Source organism: Tupaia chinensis, unplaced genomic scaffold (genome assembly GCF_000334495.1).
Source record: "Tupaia chinensis unplaced genomic scaffold, TupChi_1.0 Scaffold141293_1, whole genome shotgun sequence".
Classification (NCBI taxonomy): domain Eukaryota; kingdom Metazoa; phylum Chordata; class Mammalia; order Scandentia; family Tupaiidae; genus Tupaia; species Tupaia belangeri.
The window spans coordinates 474,851-493,331 of NW_006201156.1; the positions used below are offsets into that span (position 1 = coordinate 474,851).

At 52.7% G+C, this 18,481-nt stretch overlaps 1 protein-coding gene across 7 annotated transcripts in view; it reads left to right on the forward strand.

Moving 5' to 3' along the window:
* The window catches only part of PPCDC (phosphopantothenoylcysteine decarboxylase), a 19,921-nt gene extending 15,998 nt beyond the window's left edge, over window positions 1-3,923 (forward strand). For 2 of the 7 annotated variants that reach the window (XM_006163039.2, XM_006163038.1), the window contains exons 5-6: window positions 2,280-2,448; window positions 3,087-3,923. In XM_006163039.2, coding sequence (XP_006163101.1) covers window positions 2,280-2,448; window positions 3,087-3,172 — 255 coding nt within the window. In that variant the 3' untranslated portion in view covers window positions 3,173-3,923. Of the gene's footprint in view, window positions 1-2,279; window positions 2,449-3,086 lie in introns of those variants that run through there. The other 5 variants (XM_027766155.1, XM_027766156.1, XR_003546957.1 and 2 more) reach the window with 4 other exon arrangements.
* The last annotated feature ends 14,558 nt before the right edge of the window (window positions 3,924-18,481 follow it).

The following is an 18,481-nucleotide window of genomic DNA, read 5'->3' on the forward strand; positions in this document are numbered from 1 at the left end:
CGGTTCAGCTGGGCTGGGTACCTCTGAGACCACTTGCTTCCCTCCCTCCCTCTTTCTCTCCTTTCTTCTCGCCCTGCCTCTCTGAGACCTCTTCCTTTCTCTCTCTCCCTCCTCTCCTCTCTCCCTCTCTCCCTGCCTCCCTTCTTCCCTCTCTTTCTTCTGAGAGCTCTGCTTCCCCTCTTTTTCAAAGCTGCCACCACTCCTTGAAGGTTCGGGGTCCCCCCATCCGGAGTTGGCTGGGCAGTGGACGTGTTCCCAAGACCAGTGCCCAGGCCGTTCACCTAGAGGGGTTCCTTTCCTTTTAGAGGGAGTGGGAGAAAGCACCCCCTGAAGGACGTGGTCACGCCTTCTCCGTGTCTTCACCCTCTGGGGATTGGGGCGCTCAGCACACGTGTTCAGCATAGTTTTCAAGCCTCCATGGCTGGAATTTGAGCCACATGGTAGGCCATGTGACATCCGGCTCCCTTAACCACTGGACCACAGGGCTGGCCCACGGGCGCAGGTATTCCAAGGCTTCTTAACTCTTACGAGGTGGAGGTAGAACCGCCAGCGTCCTCTGTGGCTGTCCTCTCTCCACAGCCGCTCTCTTGCCTGGCTCAGCCCCTGCCTCCCCCAGATCGTCACCCCTCCCTGAGCCCAGATGCAGGTCTCGTGACAGCACCGTGCTGGGGTGACACCGTGCTCCTGGCCTCTGCACTAACTAGGAATCCAGTCCGGGGGGAGGGGGTGACTCCCATGGGTCACCAGTTGGTGGGAACTGGTCCCCCAGTGGGGACCCCAGCCTTCACCCCGAGCTGCTGCACACAGCCTGGGCCACGCAGCAGTGACCACGCGCTTGGAGGCCCTCCTCTGCGGCCCCTGTGGCCGGGAGGTTCGCAGGGATGTGGTTTGTCCAGGAAACGCCGAGTGCTGAGGCAAGGTGGGGGAGGCCAGATCTGCCAGTGAGGCAGCGGCGTTAGGGTCCTGCCTGGTTGGGGTGCCGTGCACTCCTGCCCAGCCCCCACCACACAGTCAGGGCCCCCAAGGTGTGCTCTACACTCCTGCAGAAGCAGCAGGTGGCCCGGGGCCAAGAGGAAGCGGACGGAGAGAACTTGGTGGGAACCAGTGCTGGCATCTGGGGTGACGCACACAGCCAGAGCCCAGGGCCATGCACCTGCTTCTTCCCTGTCCCCCAGAAGGGCTGGCATGGGGGGTGGGCGTGGCCTGGCCTGCTGGCGGCACTGCTCTCTGGACTTCCTCCTCTTCTCATGGGGCTCCACTTCAGAGGAGGGGCCTGTGGCCCAGGAAGGACTGCTGGGGGCAGCATGGGGGGGGCAGGCTCTGTCTCCCCCACTGAGACCACTGCAGCCCAGAGCCTGTCCCAGCCACAGCAGCTGTCCTGGAGCTAGTGCCTGGCGGCAGACCCTGTGCCGAGAGCCTCGTGAGCACTCTCCCCCGTCCCCACAGCCTTCCCACGGGAGGAAGCTGAGGCCCCGCACTGAACACCTCGTCCGCACTCTCAGCACCACTGAGACTGGGGGGCTTCAGTTCATGGGCAATGCATATAACATGACTGCACTGGTTTCAAAATGGTTTGCTCAAAAATATCGTAATTCTACTTTTCCATGAATTTGTTTGAAGTCCCTGCCTCGGCAGCACAGCCAGGATTTGAATTCAGGTTGATGTGACGTGGAAGCCCACACTAAGGACTGTGAGCTGGGTCCATGTCTTTCTCAGCGGCTCTGGTCTGACTTGGGATGGCTGCAAACTGGGAGGTAGCCAGGCAGTGCGGTGCAGTGGGAGATGCTGTCTGGGGTGACCTCAGGTCCGCGTTCAGCTCTGGGAGCCGCAGCTGCCCCACCTATGGAACGGGACAGCCCCTTTATGGGGCTGCAGCGAGGGCTCATGCTGCAGTGTGCGGGAGGGTCTGGTCCCCTGTGGGGTGTTTTCATAGCCAGACGTTAGTTGGCCTGGAAGTGGAGCGAGTGTGGGGTGGACAGGGTCAGCCTGACTAGCAGTCTGGTCCTTAGCTGCCGGGTGAACGCAGCCTGGCCCTGCTGCCTGGGGGGCTTATACCCGGCAAGTGGGAGCCCGCATGGGGAAGGCTTGTCTGGAGGCGGCCAGGCCAATGGCGTGTGCTCAGTGTGGGGGGGCCACACCAGGGGTGGGGGCAGCTAGGAGACAGCCCCGGTGCCCTGAGGGCTACACCCAGACTGGGCCCCGAGAGCCAGAGGGGTGGGATAGAAGGGCTCAGCGGCGGGGCAGGCAGTGCAGCAGAACTCTCCACCGGCCTCTCACAGACCTGCATCATCCGGGCCTGGGACTGCAGCAAACCCCTGCTCTTCTGCCCAGCCATGAACACCGCCATGTGGGAGCACCCGGTGACCGCGCAGCAGGTGGGCCTGCTCAAGGCCTTCGGCTACATCGAGATCCCCTGCGTGTCCAAGGTGCTCGTGTGCGGAGACCAAGGTGGGCACCTTGGCAGGCACGGCCCAGGGCTTAGCAGAGGCTCAGCTCGGGGTCACGTCCAGCAGACTCGTCCCCTGAGCTCAGCTTTCTCACCTGGGCAATGGGAACCCCGACTCCTGCTCTCGGCTGTCAGGACGAAATGAGGTAGTAAGCGTGATGGGCTGGGAGGGCTCCTGGCACACAGCCCCCCCTATTTTCTGGGTTCTTAGAGGTTTTCTACTTAGTACATGTGTGCTTGCTAGAGTGAGCGAGACAGAGAGAAAGTGAGAAGTCGCCCCCCGGGGGGATGGCCACACTGCAATCCCTCCTCCTCCATTCTCCTCTTGGGCTCTTGGGCATGCATGTACACGTGCCTGGCATGATTTTCAAGCTACTGGGTCTGGGACTCAAACCGTGGGCCATGTAGGAGTCCAGCGACCTCACTGCTATGTCGTCTGCTGGTCCCAGCCCCCCACTGTTACTGATGGCTACCACAAGTGCTCAGGGCCTGACTCGGCATGTCGGGAGAGATGCGCCACGACCGGTCGGGGCAGAGACCACCCTGGCCTTCTCGGCCTGGGCTCCGGGTGGGACACTTGGAGGGGCTGCACTGCTGGCCGCCTGGCAGGCCCTCGGCCACAACAGAATCTCACTCTCAGGTCTGGGGGCCATGGCTGAGGTGGCGACCATTGTGGACAGAGTGAAAGAAGCCCTCTCGCAGCGTGGTGCCTTACAGCAGAGTTGAGCGGAGACTTGTGCCCTGCGGGGCCATCTGCATTCAGCGTTTCCAGCCAGCCGGTGACGATGGTGGACGTCAGTAAAACACGGGAAATTTACCCAGTGGGGGCCCAGCCTGGGCCTGCTCTGGAGCCTCCCGAGGGCCCGGCCTGCTCCAGGTTGAACTGCACCCAGGGCCTGTCCCACCTTCTTCCTACCAGGAGATCCTCGCTGTCTGGAGCCCCTCCCCACCTGTGGCTTACAAGCCAGCGGAGCGCCATGTTCGCAGGAGGAGGATGGGGTGCTGAGAAACCTCTCTCTTGCCCAGGAACTGCTTTCAGGAAGGACACAGCTGGTGCCCAGTGGGGTGCCCAAGTGCCAAGGGTCAGGGATGCCTGAGGCTTCCTGCAAACCATGCTATGAGATTGGGGGTGCTTTGAAATAAAGACCAGTGGCTATTCGGAGACTCCAGCCTTCCTTTCCAACCCATCTGTGTCGGTAAGGATCAGGGCATTGCTAGGTGAGTCTGGGGACCTGGCGGTGGCCAGTGCCCACACAGCGTGACAGTTCGGGATCAAGTACCTAAAGCCACATGGCCCTCGCCAAGTCGCAGCTCAGCCTCAGCTCGGGACGTGGCCTTCCAGGCCATCACTCACCTCGTCCACATGCCCTCAGAGTAAGAGGCGTAAATGAGATCACACGTGCAAAGTACCCACCCTTCCATGTGCCCGTAACGTCGTGAATGTCCAATAAATGGAAGTCAAAGCTCTGTGTGTAAATACGAAGCTGTGTGTGTTCTGGGGATACGTGTATACTTGCACACTGAGTTTATGTGTACACATGCCAGGGAACTTGCCCAACATGTACTCAGCCTGTCGCATTTTTTTGAAACTGAAATTGCAGATCCCGAGCTGACCTGGCCCTTCATGCCAGTGACAGGCCACCAGCCAGCAGGGTTGGAAGCTGCCCGGGTCCCAGGGCCTCGTGTCCTGTGCTTTCAGCTTTGCCAGACCCGAGCTGGGGCCCGAGTGTTGGGCCCTTCGCGCACTCACGGAGGAAGCCGAGTCCGGAGAACTCTGACCCAGAAACCATCTGCGGCTCTGCTTTTGACCAGGTTTCTGTGTGGTGTGGCTGCAGTGGGGAGGGCCTTGTCTGCCTGTTTGGAACTGAGGTTGGGGTTGGCTTCCAGGGGTCAGCCCTGAGAGTGCTGAAAGCAGAGGTACCTTGGAGGAATCAGGAAGCCTGCTGGCCAGGCCCCAGGCCCCAGGCCCCAGGCCCCAGCAGCCTCCAACAATTGCTAACTACAGCAGTTGACTTAATCAGGGGAACTGTTAGGCTGACATTGCCTTTAGGGTAACTGAAAGTAAAGAAAATGGAAGGAAAGTGGTCACATCAAGAATCAAGCAGATGATTCAGTGGTTACATTGCTGGACTCCCGTATATTGGCCATAGTTTGAGTCCCAGACCCAGTGACTTAAACTCACACCAGGCACATGTGCGCATGTGCACAAAATCCCAAGAGGAGAATGGAGAAGGGATTGTGGCATGGCCATCCCCCCGGGGCAGAGGAGTCCTTCCCAGGGCCCCGCAGTGCCCCTGTTATTTAATACTGAGTTGTCATCAGTTCAGTGCGTGTCCCTTGCAGTTGAGATCTGTTACAGAGGAATTATCCTCGAGGGATCAGTAAGTCACTCCCATCTGGTTGTACTGACAAAAAGGCTTTATGTGCTGGGCTAGGGTGGGTCCTGCCCCTATCTGAGCAAGGCATAAAGTCTAGGAGCCTTAGAAGCAAAGACTGAAAAAAAATTTACCAGTTTTGTTTTGTTTTGTTTTGTTCCTTTACTATAGAGTCCATGTGCTCTCTGGAGAGAGAAAGAGAGCAGAAGTGAGAAATCACCTCCAGGGGGAATGGCCATGCCGTAGTTCCTTCTCCATTCTCCTCTTGGGATTTCGGACATGCACACAGATGCGCCTGGAGTGTTTTTCAGGCTGCCAGGTCTGGAGCTCATCGCACAGTCGTCCACGAGGGATCCACCTACTGCCTTAACCACCACACCACTGACTGACCCTGACTGGTAAGTTTTGACTACAGAAAAATAAACAGTTCTGCTGAGCAGTAACCCAAAAGCAAGGTTAAAAGATAACCAACAAGGGGTATTATCTGCAACTCTTAAACACAGGATTGATTCCTCTGACATATTGATTAGATAAAGACCAAGAACCCGAAAGAGTTCCCGTGAGAAACAGAAACCACATGAGCACACGCGTGGCCTTCCCCGTACAGAGCTCTTAGCCACACCCTGAGGAGGGTAGCACAGGTCAGACCACTGAACCGGAAGTTCCCGCCTCTCAGCCTGGCTAGAGCGTGAGCACGGGCACCCTCATCAAGGCTGTCAGAGCTTCCCTCCACGCAGTCTCTCGAGCACAGTCTAGAAATGTATACCTTACATTTCAGTTCAGCAGTTGTCCTTCCAGGGCTTTGTCCCACAGACGTCCTTGTGTAGGCGACGGTATGTCTCATCAAGGCTGTCTGCTGCAGCCTGTGTATGGCACTGAGAGACCGACACTCCCTTGCCTTCTCACACCAGAGACCGGTCATTAATTAGGGTTCATGCATAGACTGGAGCACCACACAACCACAAAACGGGGTGAGGAAGCTCCTGATGGGCTGCCTCGGGAAGATTTTTAAGGTACTTTTTCTTTTTAAGAGAGATTTTTGCTATAGGGTGCAGGCACCACCCAGGGGGAATGGCCATGCCATAATCCCTTCTCCTCCAGTCTCCTCTAGGGATTTTGGGCGTGCACGCTCATGTACCCAGCATGCGTTTCAAGCCACTGGGTCCAGGACTCAAACCACAGCTGGCCATGTGGGAGTCCAGCAACACAACTCCTGTACCATCTGCTGGTCCCAGGGTACATTGTTAATCAGAAAAAGCAAGACACGGAACAATGAGTGTACTGCATGTTAGCTTGTGTATAAAAATACCGGCTAGGGTGGCAGAAAGGTGGACGAATTAGAGGTGGCTTCTGTATGCATTGACTAGTTATTAAAATCTAAACAAGAAACCAGGTTATTGTTCAGCTCTTGGCGGAGAAACTTGGTGGTGGAGGAACGAAGGTGGTAGGCAGACTTCATCGTTCAGTCTTGAGCCAGATGAATATTATTATCTACCACAAACCCAGCATTATATACGTAGTTTGGTTTTGGAGAAGTTTTTGCTATAGGACATGTGCACTCGCCAGAAAGAGACAGAGAGACTGAAAGCGAGAAATCACACCCCCCCGGGGGGGATGGCCACACCACAATCCCTTCTCCTCCATTCTCCTCTCGGGATCTTGGGCATGCACGCACACGCACCTGGTGTGAGTTTTAGCCACTGGGTCCGGGACTTGAACCGCGGCTGACTACATGGGAGTCCAGCAACACGGCCATTATGCCAACTGCTGGTTCCTATATATGTATTTTAAAAAGAGTTCCTCTGCCCTTTATCCAGAAGTTCTTAAAAATGACTTGACCAGGGCCAGCTGGTGGCATGTGGTTGAGGTAGCTGGGTCCTACATGGCCTACTATGTTGTCATAGTCCCAGCTCTGGTGGCTTGAAAAACATGCCAGGTGCGTGCATGTGTGTGCCCCAAATCCCAAATCTGTTTCTGTCTCTCTCCAGTGAGCACAGGTGCCCATAGCAAATTAAAAATAACCTGCCTGGCCAGAAGGTTGCACGGAGGTTAAATGCTGGATCCCACATGGACAATTCCATGGTACAAGTCCCAGACCTGGTGACTTGAAAATCATGCAGAACTTTTAAAGAAGAGGTAAACCCCATTCTACTCAAATTATTTCTAAAGATCCCAAAGAATGGAACCATCCCAAAATCATTTTATGAACAAAAATCAAAGCGGATAAAAGAGCTATAGCTAAGACCTCAAACTTTACAACTACTGGTGGAGAGCACAAGAGAGACTCTGGGAGATAGAAGGGTAGGCAAAAGCTTTTTTTTTTTTTTGGAGAGGTTTTTGCTATAGGGCGCGTGCGCTCGCCAGACAGACAGAGACAGAGAGACAGAAAGCGAGAAATCACCCCCCAGGGGGGATGGCCACGCCACAATCCCTTCTCCTCCATTCTCCTCTCGGGATCTTGAGCACGCACGCACACGCGCCCGGCGTGAGTTTTAAGCCACCGGGTCCGGGACGCAAACCGCGGTTGACTACGTGGGAGTCCAGCAACATAGCCATTACGTTAACTGCTGGTCCCAAAAGCTTCTTAAATAAGACCCTCCGCCCAAACTATAGGCAGTAATCCCCAAAATAGACACGTAGAATTACATCAGATTAAGAAGTTTCTACACAGCAAAAGACACAGTAACTAGTGTGAACTGACAACCTTCAGAATGGGAGAATATTTTTGTAAATTATGCTTCAGATAAGGGACTGATAACCAAAATACACAGGGAACTCAAGTGGCTTACCTGAAAAAAAAAAAGATTGACCCAATTAAAAGATGGGAAAATGAGCTGAATAAACAACTCTCAAAGGAAGATATATGAACAGCCAAAAAGCATATAAAAAAATGCTCGACATCACTCATCTTAAGGGAGATGCAGATCAAAACCATAGTGAGAATACTATCCAACCCCAGTCAGAATGGCGAAGATGAAAACAGCAACAACAACAACAAAAAACAAGAAATGCTAAGTGTTGATGAGGTTGTGGTGAAAGAAGAACTCTCACACTGCTGGTAGGAATGTAAACTGGTTCAGCCACTGTGGAGAATAATATGTAGGTACCTTGAAGACCTTCACACAGAACTACCATATGATGGAGCAATTCCACTCCTGGATATCTACCCAAGGTTAGGAAAACGCTCAGTTGGAAACGTGCTTACACCTCTATGTTTATTTCAGCATTATTCACAATTGCTAAGATATCAAACCAATGCAAATGTCCACAAACAGAAGAATGGATTGAAAAAGTGTGGCACATACACTCTATGGAATATTACTCAGCCGGAAAAAACAAGACCCTGGCATTTGATAGAAAGTGGATGGAAATGGAAGATTTACTGCTGGGCAAAGCAAGACAGGCTATGAAAGAGAGACATTGTATACCTCCACTTAACATATACTCCCTGTCCACACTATGATGGAAACAGAAAGAGTAGCGGACATAGAAGCATTGAAAATGGTTATGGACACTGGAAACAATGGGGAAAGAGGGTGGGAGAATGGGGTGTGTATAAGGAAAGAAATTAAGGAAGAAAATAGAAATCCAAGACACGCGTGGAACACAGAAATGGATTATTATTTGTCGATGATAATGTGTTTTGTATCCTCAACAAGACTGGTGTGAAGTGTATTCATGTTGGGTAAATTCAGTTTACAACCTACATAATGTATAGTGATTAAATGTATAAAAAAAAAAAAATTGGAGAGGTTTTTACTATAGGGCGCGTGTGCTCACCAGAAAGAGAGAGACAGAGAGACAGAAAGCGAGAAATCACCCCCAGGGGGGATGACCACACTGCAATCCCTTGTCTTCCAGTCTCCTTTCAGGATCTTGGGCACGCATGCACACGTGCCCAGCGTGAGTTTAAGACACCATGTCTAGGACTCAAACTGTGGTCGACTACATGAGTCCAACGACATCGCCATTACGCCATCTGCTGGTCCCATAAAATACATTTAAAAAAAATCATGCTGGGCACATAGGCATGTGTGGCCAAAATCCTAGGAAGAGATCAGAAGAAAAGAGATTGCAGTGTGGCCACACCTCACGCTCTGGGGAGTGGTTTCTCACATCCCTTCTCACTGCATCTCTCCAGTGAGCACTCATGCCCTATGGCAAAAAAACCCAAACAAACAAAAACAAAACACTTGGCAGACTTCTGGAGGTTTTCATCAACGCCTTGGGAGTAGGGATGGTCTTGCTTTTTTTTTTTTTGTCATGATGTCATGAGCTCGGAGGAAGACATGTACCTGATGAGCCTCTGAGGTCCCTGACATGAGTTTGTCATCTTATGGAAGAACACGCAGGCTCGAAATGATCAAGTGAGAGCAAAAATCAAAAGGGAGACTGGGTGCAGACTTCGGAATGGAGAAGTAGTCACGGAGGGCCACCTGGAGGTGACCAAGCAGGGGACTGGGACTCCAAGAGCTTGGGAAGTTGGGGCCGTTCAGTAGGGGAGCCACGTGGCAAGTGCAGTGTGAAGAAGGTCAACGGGTGGTCTGGGGGCCAGCCCACAGCCTGGTGGGTAAGCCACTAGATGCCACATGGCCGACTGTGCGGTTTAAGTCCCAGACCTGGAGCTTGAGAGGCACAGCAGCCGTGTGCATGCGTGCCCGTAACCCTGAAAGGAGAGAGAAGGGAGTGTGGTGTGATTGACCCCGTGGGGGCTGCTCCCACCCTGCAGACACACGTGCCCTATAGAAAAATGAAAACGACAGGGAAGCTGGAGCCCAGGAGGAAACCAGGTTGCTGAGGCAGGGAGTCTGCAGTGGCCCTGGAGCTGGAGGAGGGTGCACAAGTGAGGGGTATGCACAGGGAAATTGGCAACAGACAACAGGAGAAACCCCAAAACCACGGGCTAGTGGGGGCGTGACCTTATGACATCTGTGCACCTGTCAGCCCAGGCCAGCCGTCCAGGCCCCAGAGAAAGAGCTTTGCCTCCCTCACCACAGCTGCTGTGTGTCTCTGGCCTCGCAGGATTGTGGGGTCTGTCGTCATGGCTCCTGGGCACCCGGAGGGGGGGAATCAGGAAGCAGACTGAGATTCAGAACCGGGAAGCTGGATGGGAAGGGCGGGGTGAGGTATGGTGACAGCCTCCAAGCAACAGAGGGGTACAGAGGGACGGGGTGTCTCGAGGTGCCGAGCGAGGCTGTCAAGTGCTGTGAGTTGAACACATTGTTCTTCGAGAGTAAAGATGGGGCTCCCTTCCTGTTCCTATGCCCACCTGGGTTTCTCTGGGCAGGACTACGCAATTGAGCTACGTGGGGCCCTGGGTCACACTGAGGCCACGTTTATATGCATGGAGTCCTGGATCACACTGAGGTCACATGTGTGTGCATGGAGCCCTGGATCACACTGAGGTCACATGTGTGTGCATGGAGCCCTGGATCACACTGAAGTCACGTGTGTGTGCATGGAGCCCTGGATCACACTGAGGTCATGTGTGTGTGCGTGGAGCCCTGGGTCACACTGAGGTCACGTGTGTGCGTGGAGCCCTGGGTCACACTGAGGTCACGTTTGTGTGCATGGACCCCTGGGTCACACTGAGGTCACGTGTGTGCGTGGAGCCCTGGGTCACACTCGGGTCACGTGTATGTATGATGCGTTCTCTGTACTGCTAAGAGTTTTCTTGATCTCACGTCACCCTCCTAAGATGAGAGTTTCACAATAGAGTCGGCAAGTATATGTAACTCCAATGTTGCTGTGTTTACATCGTTTTTATTGCTGCTGTGTATGTGTGTGTGTGTATGCATAGCCAAAGGACGACCACCAGAATGAGACAGAGGGAGAGGGGAGGGAGACGGCACCACGATGGGGGAAGTCGCGCCGTGACCCGTTCTCCATTTCCCCATCCTGTCTGGGCATGCACACACCCACACCCGGAGTGTTTCTCAAGCCACGGGTCTAGGATTCGTACTGCAGTCAGCCACGTGGGCTCTGGCTCCCTTAACCACTAGACCACAGAGCCAGCCCAGGGCAGTTTCATAGACGAGACACTGAGGGGCACCCGGCCAGTGCTGGGTGCCAGGGCTTTCTGTCTCTGCCTCCAGCTGCCTCTGAACGGGCTCCTGGGCCAGACTCCTACCCTCCTGAGCACCGTCCTCCGGGGACCTGTGGGAACAGCCGTCCGCCACACCGCAACACTAAACGGATACCGGTTTTGCCAGCCCCAACGTAACAGCTGCCTCAGTACCTTTTTCTTCCTCTGTCCCCTTCACACATGAATTGTGGTTTCCAGGCAGCATGACGATCCCAAGTGTCATGCAACGGCCTCTGGCAAAGAGCCCTGGAAGCAGACGGAACCGAACATTCCACAACGTTCAGCCATGTTTGTTACCACCTGCGGCCAGAGGGGCTCTCAGCTGTTTCGCAGCAAAGGAATGTCAGGAGTGGGCGGCTCGAGGCCACGAGCCCGCGAGGGGTGAGCTTCCGGCCGCCGAGGGAAGTGAGTGGTCTGGGGGCATGCCTTCCCATTGCCGCAACAGGCGGTCTCGTGGTGGCTTTATCTGCAGAGATTACATCGTGACCCTTTACCTGCTGGCCAGATAGCAGGCCCACGGAGGCTGGACGCCTAGGAGGCCCTTTAAGGCCTCCGCATTCCTGGAAGAGGAGGGAGAGTTCAAAGGTACCTTCTATCTGTGCGGGAGAACAGGTGAGGCTGGAGGGTCTCCGCCTGCTGCTGCGACAGGCTGGGGTGCAGCCACCATGGCGGACACGTGGGTGCAGGCCAGAGAGGTCGGGGACCCCGGACCTGCAGGAGTGGGGTGAAGGGCGCTCCTTGCTCTTTGCAAAGATGGCGGCCGACCCCTGGCTTGGGAGCGGCCTGGGTGGGGGAAGCTGAGCTCCAGCCTACCGCTCTCGGAGGCTGTTGGCGGGATGAGGTCAAGGGGAGAAGGCCGTGGAGGGAATGCGCCAGTATCGGCACTTGTCCTGCCAGGCAGAGCGTGCGCATACCGCTTTCCACCTGGAGCCGTAGCCCCTCCTCCTAGGCTTGGAGGGAGGGCAGGGCCCTTACCTGTCTGCTGCGTCCTGAGCCAGGTCCTCCCAGAGCCCCCACCAGGCTGGGCCCTCCCTCAGGTCCTCCCCAGCCACTCCTGGACGCGAGTCTAGCTGCCCCTACATTCCGAGCACCTCGCGGCCGGCCAGACACAGCTGTCGGCCCTGGGGCTGAACATGCAGCTACTGTGGTCTGGGGGCGTCAGAAGGGAGGAAAGACCCCTCGGGACTCCTCAGAGGAGCTCCAGGATAGTGGGAGACACGGCTGCCTTCCAAACCCACGTAGAGAAACAGCAGCCCCAGCCCTGGGTCCCTCTGGTAACGTGGACTCAGGACCCCAAGCCCCTTCGGCCTGGGGCTGCGGCAGGACGACCTACATCTGCGGGGCCTTACTTCCCTGTGGTCCCACGCTGTGGCTCCCTGGGCTTTCCCTCAGGGTCCTCGTCCAGCCTCAGGGCCCGCCCCAGTCTGTTCCCTCGGTCCAAAGCTGGCCTTCGGCAACAGTCCACACTCGGGTCCTCCTGCTCCCCAGTCTCTGGCTCTCGGGACAGTCCCTCTGCCGGGGCCTGCTCTCTGTCTAGTGAGGAGGGAGGAGGGCCCTTTGGTGCCCTGCCTGCTCTGACATTCTGTAACTCGGTGGAGTGGCGACCCAGGACCCTCTGCCTGCCCCCTGCTGCCCCTTCCCGCTCCAGGCTGCCCTCTCTTACCCCGCCCTGCAGAGCTGATGATAGGCGGGGTTGGTCCTTGGCCTGGCCTCCCACCTGCCTGGAGGCGTCCTGGTCTCTGAGAGCCAGTGTCTGGTGTGCCTGGAAATCGTGTTAGAGAAGAGCTAGCCCGCGGGGCAGTGACGGGTCCGGCCGGGACCAGCCAGTCAAGGGTTCGCTCGAGCGTTTGCACTGGAGGAGGAGTTACGCGCTTGTGGCACCAAAGTCAGGCAGGTGCCGTCTGCGTGGGACTGCTTCTTACTGAGCAATGGCTCGTGGCTGACCATCTGCTCAGACCATCCGTGCCACGGGCCGTACCAGGAGGGACTGTGGGAAGGGACAGAAGTGGACTGGGCCCCGGTCGGGGCTTTGTCTGGTCCGGGATGGACGGAAACCGCACACGCAGTTTAGCCAGGGAGCTGCGCCAGCTCTGTGGAGACGGGATCTCTGCAGCACCGGGGAGGAAGGGCAGCCGGCCACCCTCTGGGCCAGGCCCAGCTCGTGTTCAGCCAGAGGGTATGTGTGCTCCAGAGAGAGAGAATATGAGTGAGAGAGAGAATATGAGTGAGAGAGAGAATGAGTGAGAGAGAGAATGAGAGAGAGAGAGAATGAAGAGAGAATGAGAGGGAATGAGAGAGAGAATGAGAATGAGAAAGAAAGAGAGAATGAGGGAATGAGACAGAGAATGAGAGAGAGAGACTGAGAGAATGAGAGAGAGAGAAAGAGAGAATGAGAGGGAACGAGAGAGAGAATGAGAATGAGAAAGAATGAGAGAATGAGACAGAGAATGAGAGAGAGAATGAGAGAGAGAATGAGAGAATGAGACAGAGAATGAGAGAGAGAGACTGAGAGAATGAGAGAGAGAGACTGAGAGAATGAGAGAAAGAATGAGAGGGAATGAGAGAGAAGAGAGAGAATGAGAAAGAATGAGAGAGAGAATGAGAGAGAGAGAATGAGAAAGAATGAGAGAAAGAGAGAGAATGGGAGAGAGAGAATGAGAGAAAGAGAGAGAATGAGTGAGAGAGAGAATGAGAGAAAGAGAGAATGAGAGAGAATGAGAAAGAATGGGAGAGAGAGAATGAGAGAGAGAGAGAGAATGAGAGGGAATGAGAGGGAATGAGAATGAGAAAGAATGAGAGAATGAGAGAGAGAGAATGAGAGAGAGAGAATGAGAGAGAGAATGAGAGAGAATATGAGTGTGTGAAGGAAGCACCCTGACCCCCATGGGAGCTGGTCACACCACAATCTCTTCTCCTCCATTTCTCCATCCTTTGGGGATTGTGGGCATGCATGCACACGTGCTCAGAGTGTTTCTCCAGTTACGGGCCCAGAGTTCACACTGCATGGTCAGATGCCTTACCACCAGGCCATGGGCTGGCCCTAAATTGTATATGTTAATAAGGGTTGGCGGATGGGGCCAGCAGGTGGTGTGGTGGTTAAGGCACTAGAACCCCCACGTGGCTGGCCACAGTTCAGGTCCTAGATCTGGAGGCTTGCTTTCTCACTTTTCCCCCCTCTCTCTCTCTCTCTCGAATTAAGAAAATAATAATAATAAATGAATTATTATTTTTTAAAAAGAGAGAGTTGGTGGCAAGCCAGCAGGTGGCATGGTGGTTAAAGTGCTGGATTCCCACATGGATGACTGTGGTTCAAGTCCCAGATCCAACATCCTCAACATCCTAAAAATCACACCAGGCGTATGTGTGTGTCCAAAATCCCAAGACCAGAATGGAAAAGGGATTGCAGCGTAGCCATTCTCCCGGGAGTCATTTCTCACTTTCCCTCTCTCTGTGTCTCTCTGGTGTGTCCACATGCCCTCTGAAAAAAACCTTTTAAAAAGAGAATTGGTGGCAAGGGATTTGGGCTTGGTCTGCAACCACGTGCAGGAGACCAGGACCAGGGGTCGTCTGCAACAGGGAGGAGAGTTTAGCCTGGTGCTCATTAGGGTTCACCCTCCAGGTGGGTGCAACTGGGGAGGGGGATAGAGGCCTGAGGACTGGGGGTCCCTGGGCTGAGGCCAGCTGAGTGGAAACAGAGCAGCTCTGTCCCGACTGGGTGGGTGATTTTGGAGAGCTACTTTTCTTTTTGCAACTCTATTTCCTCCTGTTTAAATGGGCTATTTACTTGTGTCCTGCTTGATAACAACCATGTAACCAACCTGCCCCTTCGTTTTCACAAAGCACCATCTCTTTGACCCTCTCAAGACCTTTATCAATACGGAGGTCATTATCGGTACCTGGGCTATTTATAAGGATGGGAATGTTCTTTATGAGGCTCCCAGAAAAATAGGGTTAGGAACCAGCAGTTAGCGTAATGGCTATGTTGCTGGACTCTCATGTGGTCTACTGCGGTTCGAGTCCCGGATCTAGTGATTTAAACTCACACTGGGCATACCCAAGATTCTGAGAGGAGAATGGAGGAGAAAGGGATCGCTGCGCGGACATCCCCCCCCCCCCGGGGGGATGACTTCTCGCTTTCTCTTTGTCTCTCTGTCTCTTTCTGGTGAGTGTATGCGCCCTATAGCAAAAACCTCTCCAAAAAAAAATAGGGTTGTTAGTACAGTTTTTAAAGGGGAATGGCTTCAGGAGTCAGGAAAATCTTGGGGAAAAAATCCCGATTGTACTGACAGAGGCGGCTGGATCCCCTATGCCCAGCTGTGTGGTCAGAGTCCCAGACCTGGTGGCTTGAGGAACACATGGGCACATGCACGGGCATACCCAAAATCTTTTTTTTTTTTTGGAGAGGTTTTTGCTACAGGGTGTGTGCACTCGCCAGAAAGACAGAAACAGAGAGATAGAAAGCGAGAAATCACCCCCCAGGGAGATGGCCACGCAGCAATCCCTTCTCCTCCATTCTCTTAGGATCTTGGGCACGTGCGCATGTGTGCCCAGCATGAGTTTAAGCCACCAGGTCCAGGACTAGAACCGTATTCCTAAATGTCTTATTCTTTTTGATGCTATCATAAATGTTTTTTCTTAACTTCCCTTTTATGTTGCTTGTTGCTAATATGTAGAAATACAACAGATTTTGCATCCTAATGTGCTCTTGAAACAAGTTGAAGTCACTAGTTTTAGTAGTTTTTAGTAGATTTCTTAGGATTTTCTATATTCAAGATCATGTACTCTACAAATAGAGATATCTGGGACCAGCAGGAGGCGTGGCGGTTAAGGTGCTGGACACTCGCACGTGGCGGACCACAGTTTGGGTCCTGAACTTGGTGGCTTGCTTTCTCACTTTTCCTCTCTCTCTCTGGTCAAATTAAAATGAATGAATGAATAAATTAAATAAATAATTCTTTAACTAACTAAATAAATCACTTGTCAAATAGAGCTGTCTTTACTTTTCCCATTCTAATTTGAACGCCTTTTTTTCCCTCTCTGTGCCTAAGCCAGTGCAGTGTTAAGTAGACCTGTGAGACTGGACATCCTCATCTGGTTCCTGATCTTAGGGAGAAGTTTCCGTTTAGCCGTTAGGTATGAGGTTAGCAGTAGGTTTTTCATAGATGACCCTTGCTATGGTTTGACTGTTCCCCCCAAATTCATTTGCTAACATTTGATGAGCTGGGACTAGCATATGATGTAGTGGCCAAGGCACTAGACTCCCACGTGGCTGACCGTGGTTTAAGTCTGGGACCTGATGACCGGAAAAGCATGCCTGGCGTGTTAGTACGCATGCCCAAGATCCCAAGAGAAGAATGGAGGAGAAGGGACTGCGGCATGCCCATCGCCCTATGGGGGTCATTTCTCACTTTCCCTCTCTATGTGCCTCTCTGTGTCTCTCTCTGAGTGCACGTGCCCTAGGGGGGAAAAATTGATGAGCTATTGTAACAGTGTTGAGGGGTAGACTTGATCCAATTGCCATGCTGATGTATGAGAATATTACTTCGGGACTTAATTAGGCCTCGGGGTGGGGTCCCCATGAGTCTGTCCTGGTGGGTTTATAAGGGAAGGGAATGAGAGATGTGCTTTGTCCTGCTCTAGCGCTTGCCGTCCGCCATGTTACCCAGCAGCAGGAAGATCCTCACCAGAGTTGGCCTCTGGACCTTGGACCTTCAAACCGTGAGCAAAGCAAACTTCTGTTCTTTTTAAATGACCCAGACTCTTGTATTCCTGGTATTAGATCAGAAAGGTCAACTTTCACCAGGTCGAAGGAGTTTCCTCTTCTATTCCTGGGTTGCTGCGCGTTTTTCTGAGTGTTAGACTTTGTCAGATCCTTTTTTTCTGAAACTTCGAGATGATCCCATGGTTTCCGTCCCTCATTCTCTTAACATGGTATCTCCCACTGACTTTCATATGTCCATTCAACCTTGAGTGCCTGGGAAGGATCCCACTTGGTCACGGGGTCTACTCTTTTTCGTATGTTGCTGGATTCCGTCTGGTTTCGTTGGAGATTTCTGCATCTGTGTTCATGTGGGGTATTAGTCTATATATAGTCTGTGTAATCTTCGTCTGATTTTGATATAAGGGGTAATAACTAGCCTCAGAATGGGTGGGTAAGTGTCGCCTGCTTCTGATTTTTGGAAGAGTTTATGAAGAGTTTGTGTTGATTCTTCAGCTGTTTGGTGGAATTCAACAGTGAACACACCTGGGCCTGGACTTTTCTTTATGGGAAGTTTTGGATTACATATATTGACCTTGCACACATGACCTGATAAACGTACTTATTTACTTGGTATAGTACTTCCATGAAACACACTCCTGAACGTGGTAGTTTTTTTGGGGGGGGGGGGGTTGTGGATTAGACAATAAACATAAAATAAACACATAAAGACACAGAAGTAGAGAAAAGCAGGGATCGGGTGGTGTCGACTTCTCTAATGGAGATAGCCATGGTCCTGAACAGGTCTCAGGTTTATTCTTTTCAAGGGCAGAAAATAGGAAAAGGGCAAGTGGAATGCAAAGCCAGTTGTTTTCAGATGTTAATTGGCTGAAGATGCAAAGACACCTGGTGCTGTGTAGTTCAATGTAAGTTTTTTTTTCTAATCTTTTTGGGCAAATTCTGATTACACATATGTGACTTCCTTTAGACTGATACTGCTGTGCAGCTCAGGTAACAACAGGTGGCTAGCATATTCACATGTTAATGGCATCCATTGCCCTGCAAATGACTGCTCATGGAACCACGTTTCTGCATGTGTCTAAAGGTCACCATGTTTGCTCAGACTGACTGCCCTCCACACAGTACATTCCTTGGAGTTACCTACATACAGAATCAGATCTTCCTCAATTAAGACACTCTTACTGCTTTCCAGTATGAATCCTTATACTTCCTTTCCTTCCCTTATTTCACTGATTAGAACCTCCAGTACAATGTTGAACAGAAGTAGAGAAAGAGGGGCCAGAAAGTGGTGTGGTGGTTAAGGCTTCCACATGGCCAACAGCAGTTAAAGTCTCTGATCTGGTTGCTTCAAAATCACACCAGGCACTGGGGTGAGCAGATGGTATAGTGGTTATGTTGCTGGACTCCTAGCACCTAGGAGTTGCTAGACTTGAGTGTGGTTCAAGTCCCAGACCCGACAGCTTAAAACTCACACTGAGCATGTGAGCATGTAATGCCCAAGATCCCAAGAGGAAAATGGATGATTGCAGTGTGGTCATCCCCCGGGGGTGATTTATTGCTGTCTCTCTGTTGATCATACACGGATTATGGCAAAATGCTATTTAAAAAAATAGCAATATTTGTGGGCCAGCCAGTGGTGTGGGGCAGATAGATCCTAGCTGGCTGTTTAGTTTGAATCTTGAGCCCAGCAGCTTGAGGGTCATGCTGGGTGCATCTCATGGTCCTGAGAGGAGAATAGAAGACAAGGGATTGCAGCATGGTTAGCCCCCCATGAGGTGCTTTCTTATTTTCTCTTTCTGGTAAATGGACATGCCCTATAGCAAATTAAAAATACAAAACACTGGGACCAGCAGTTA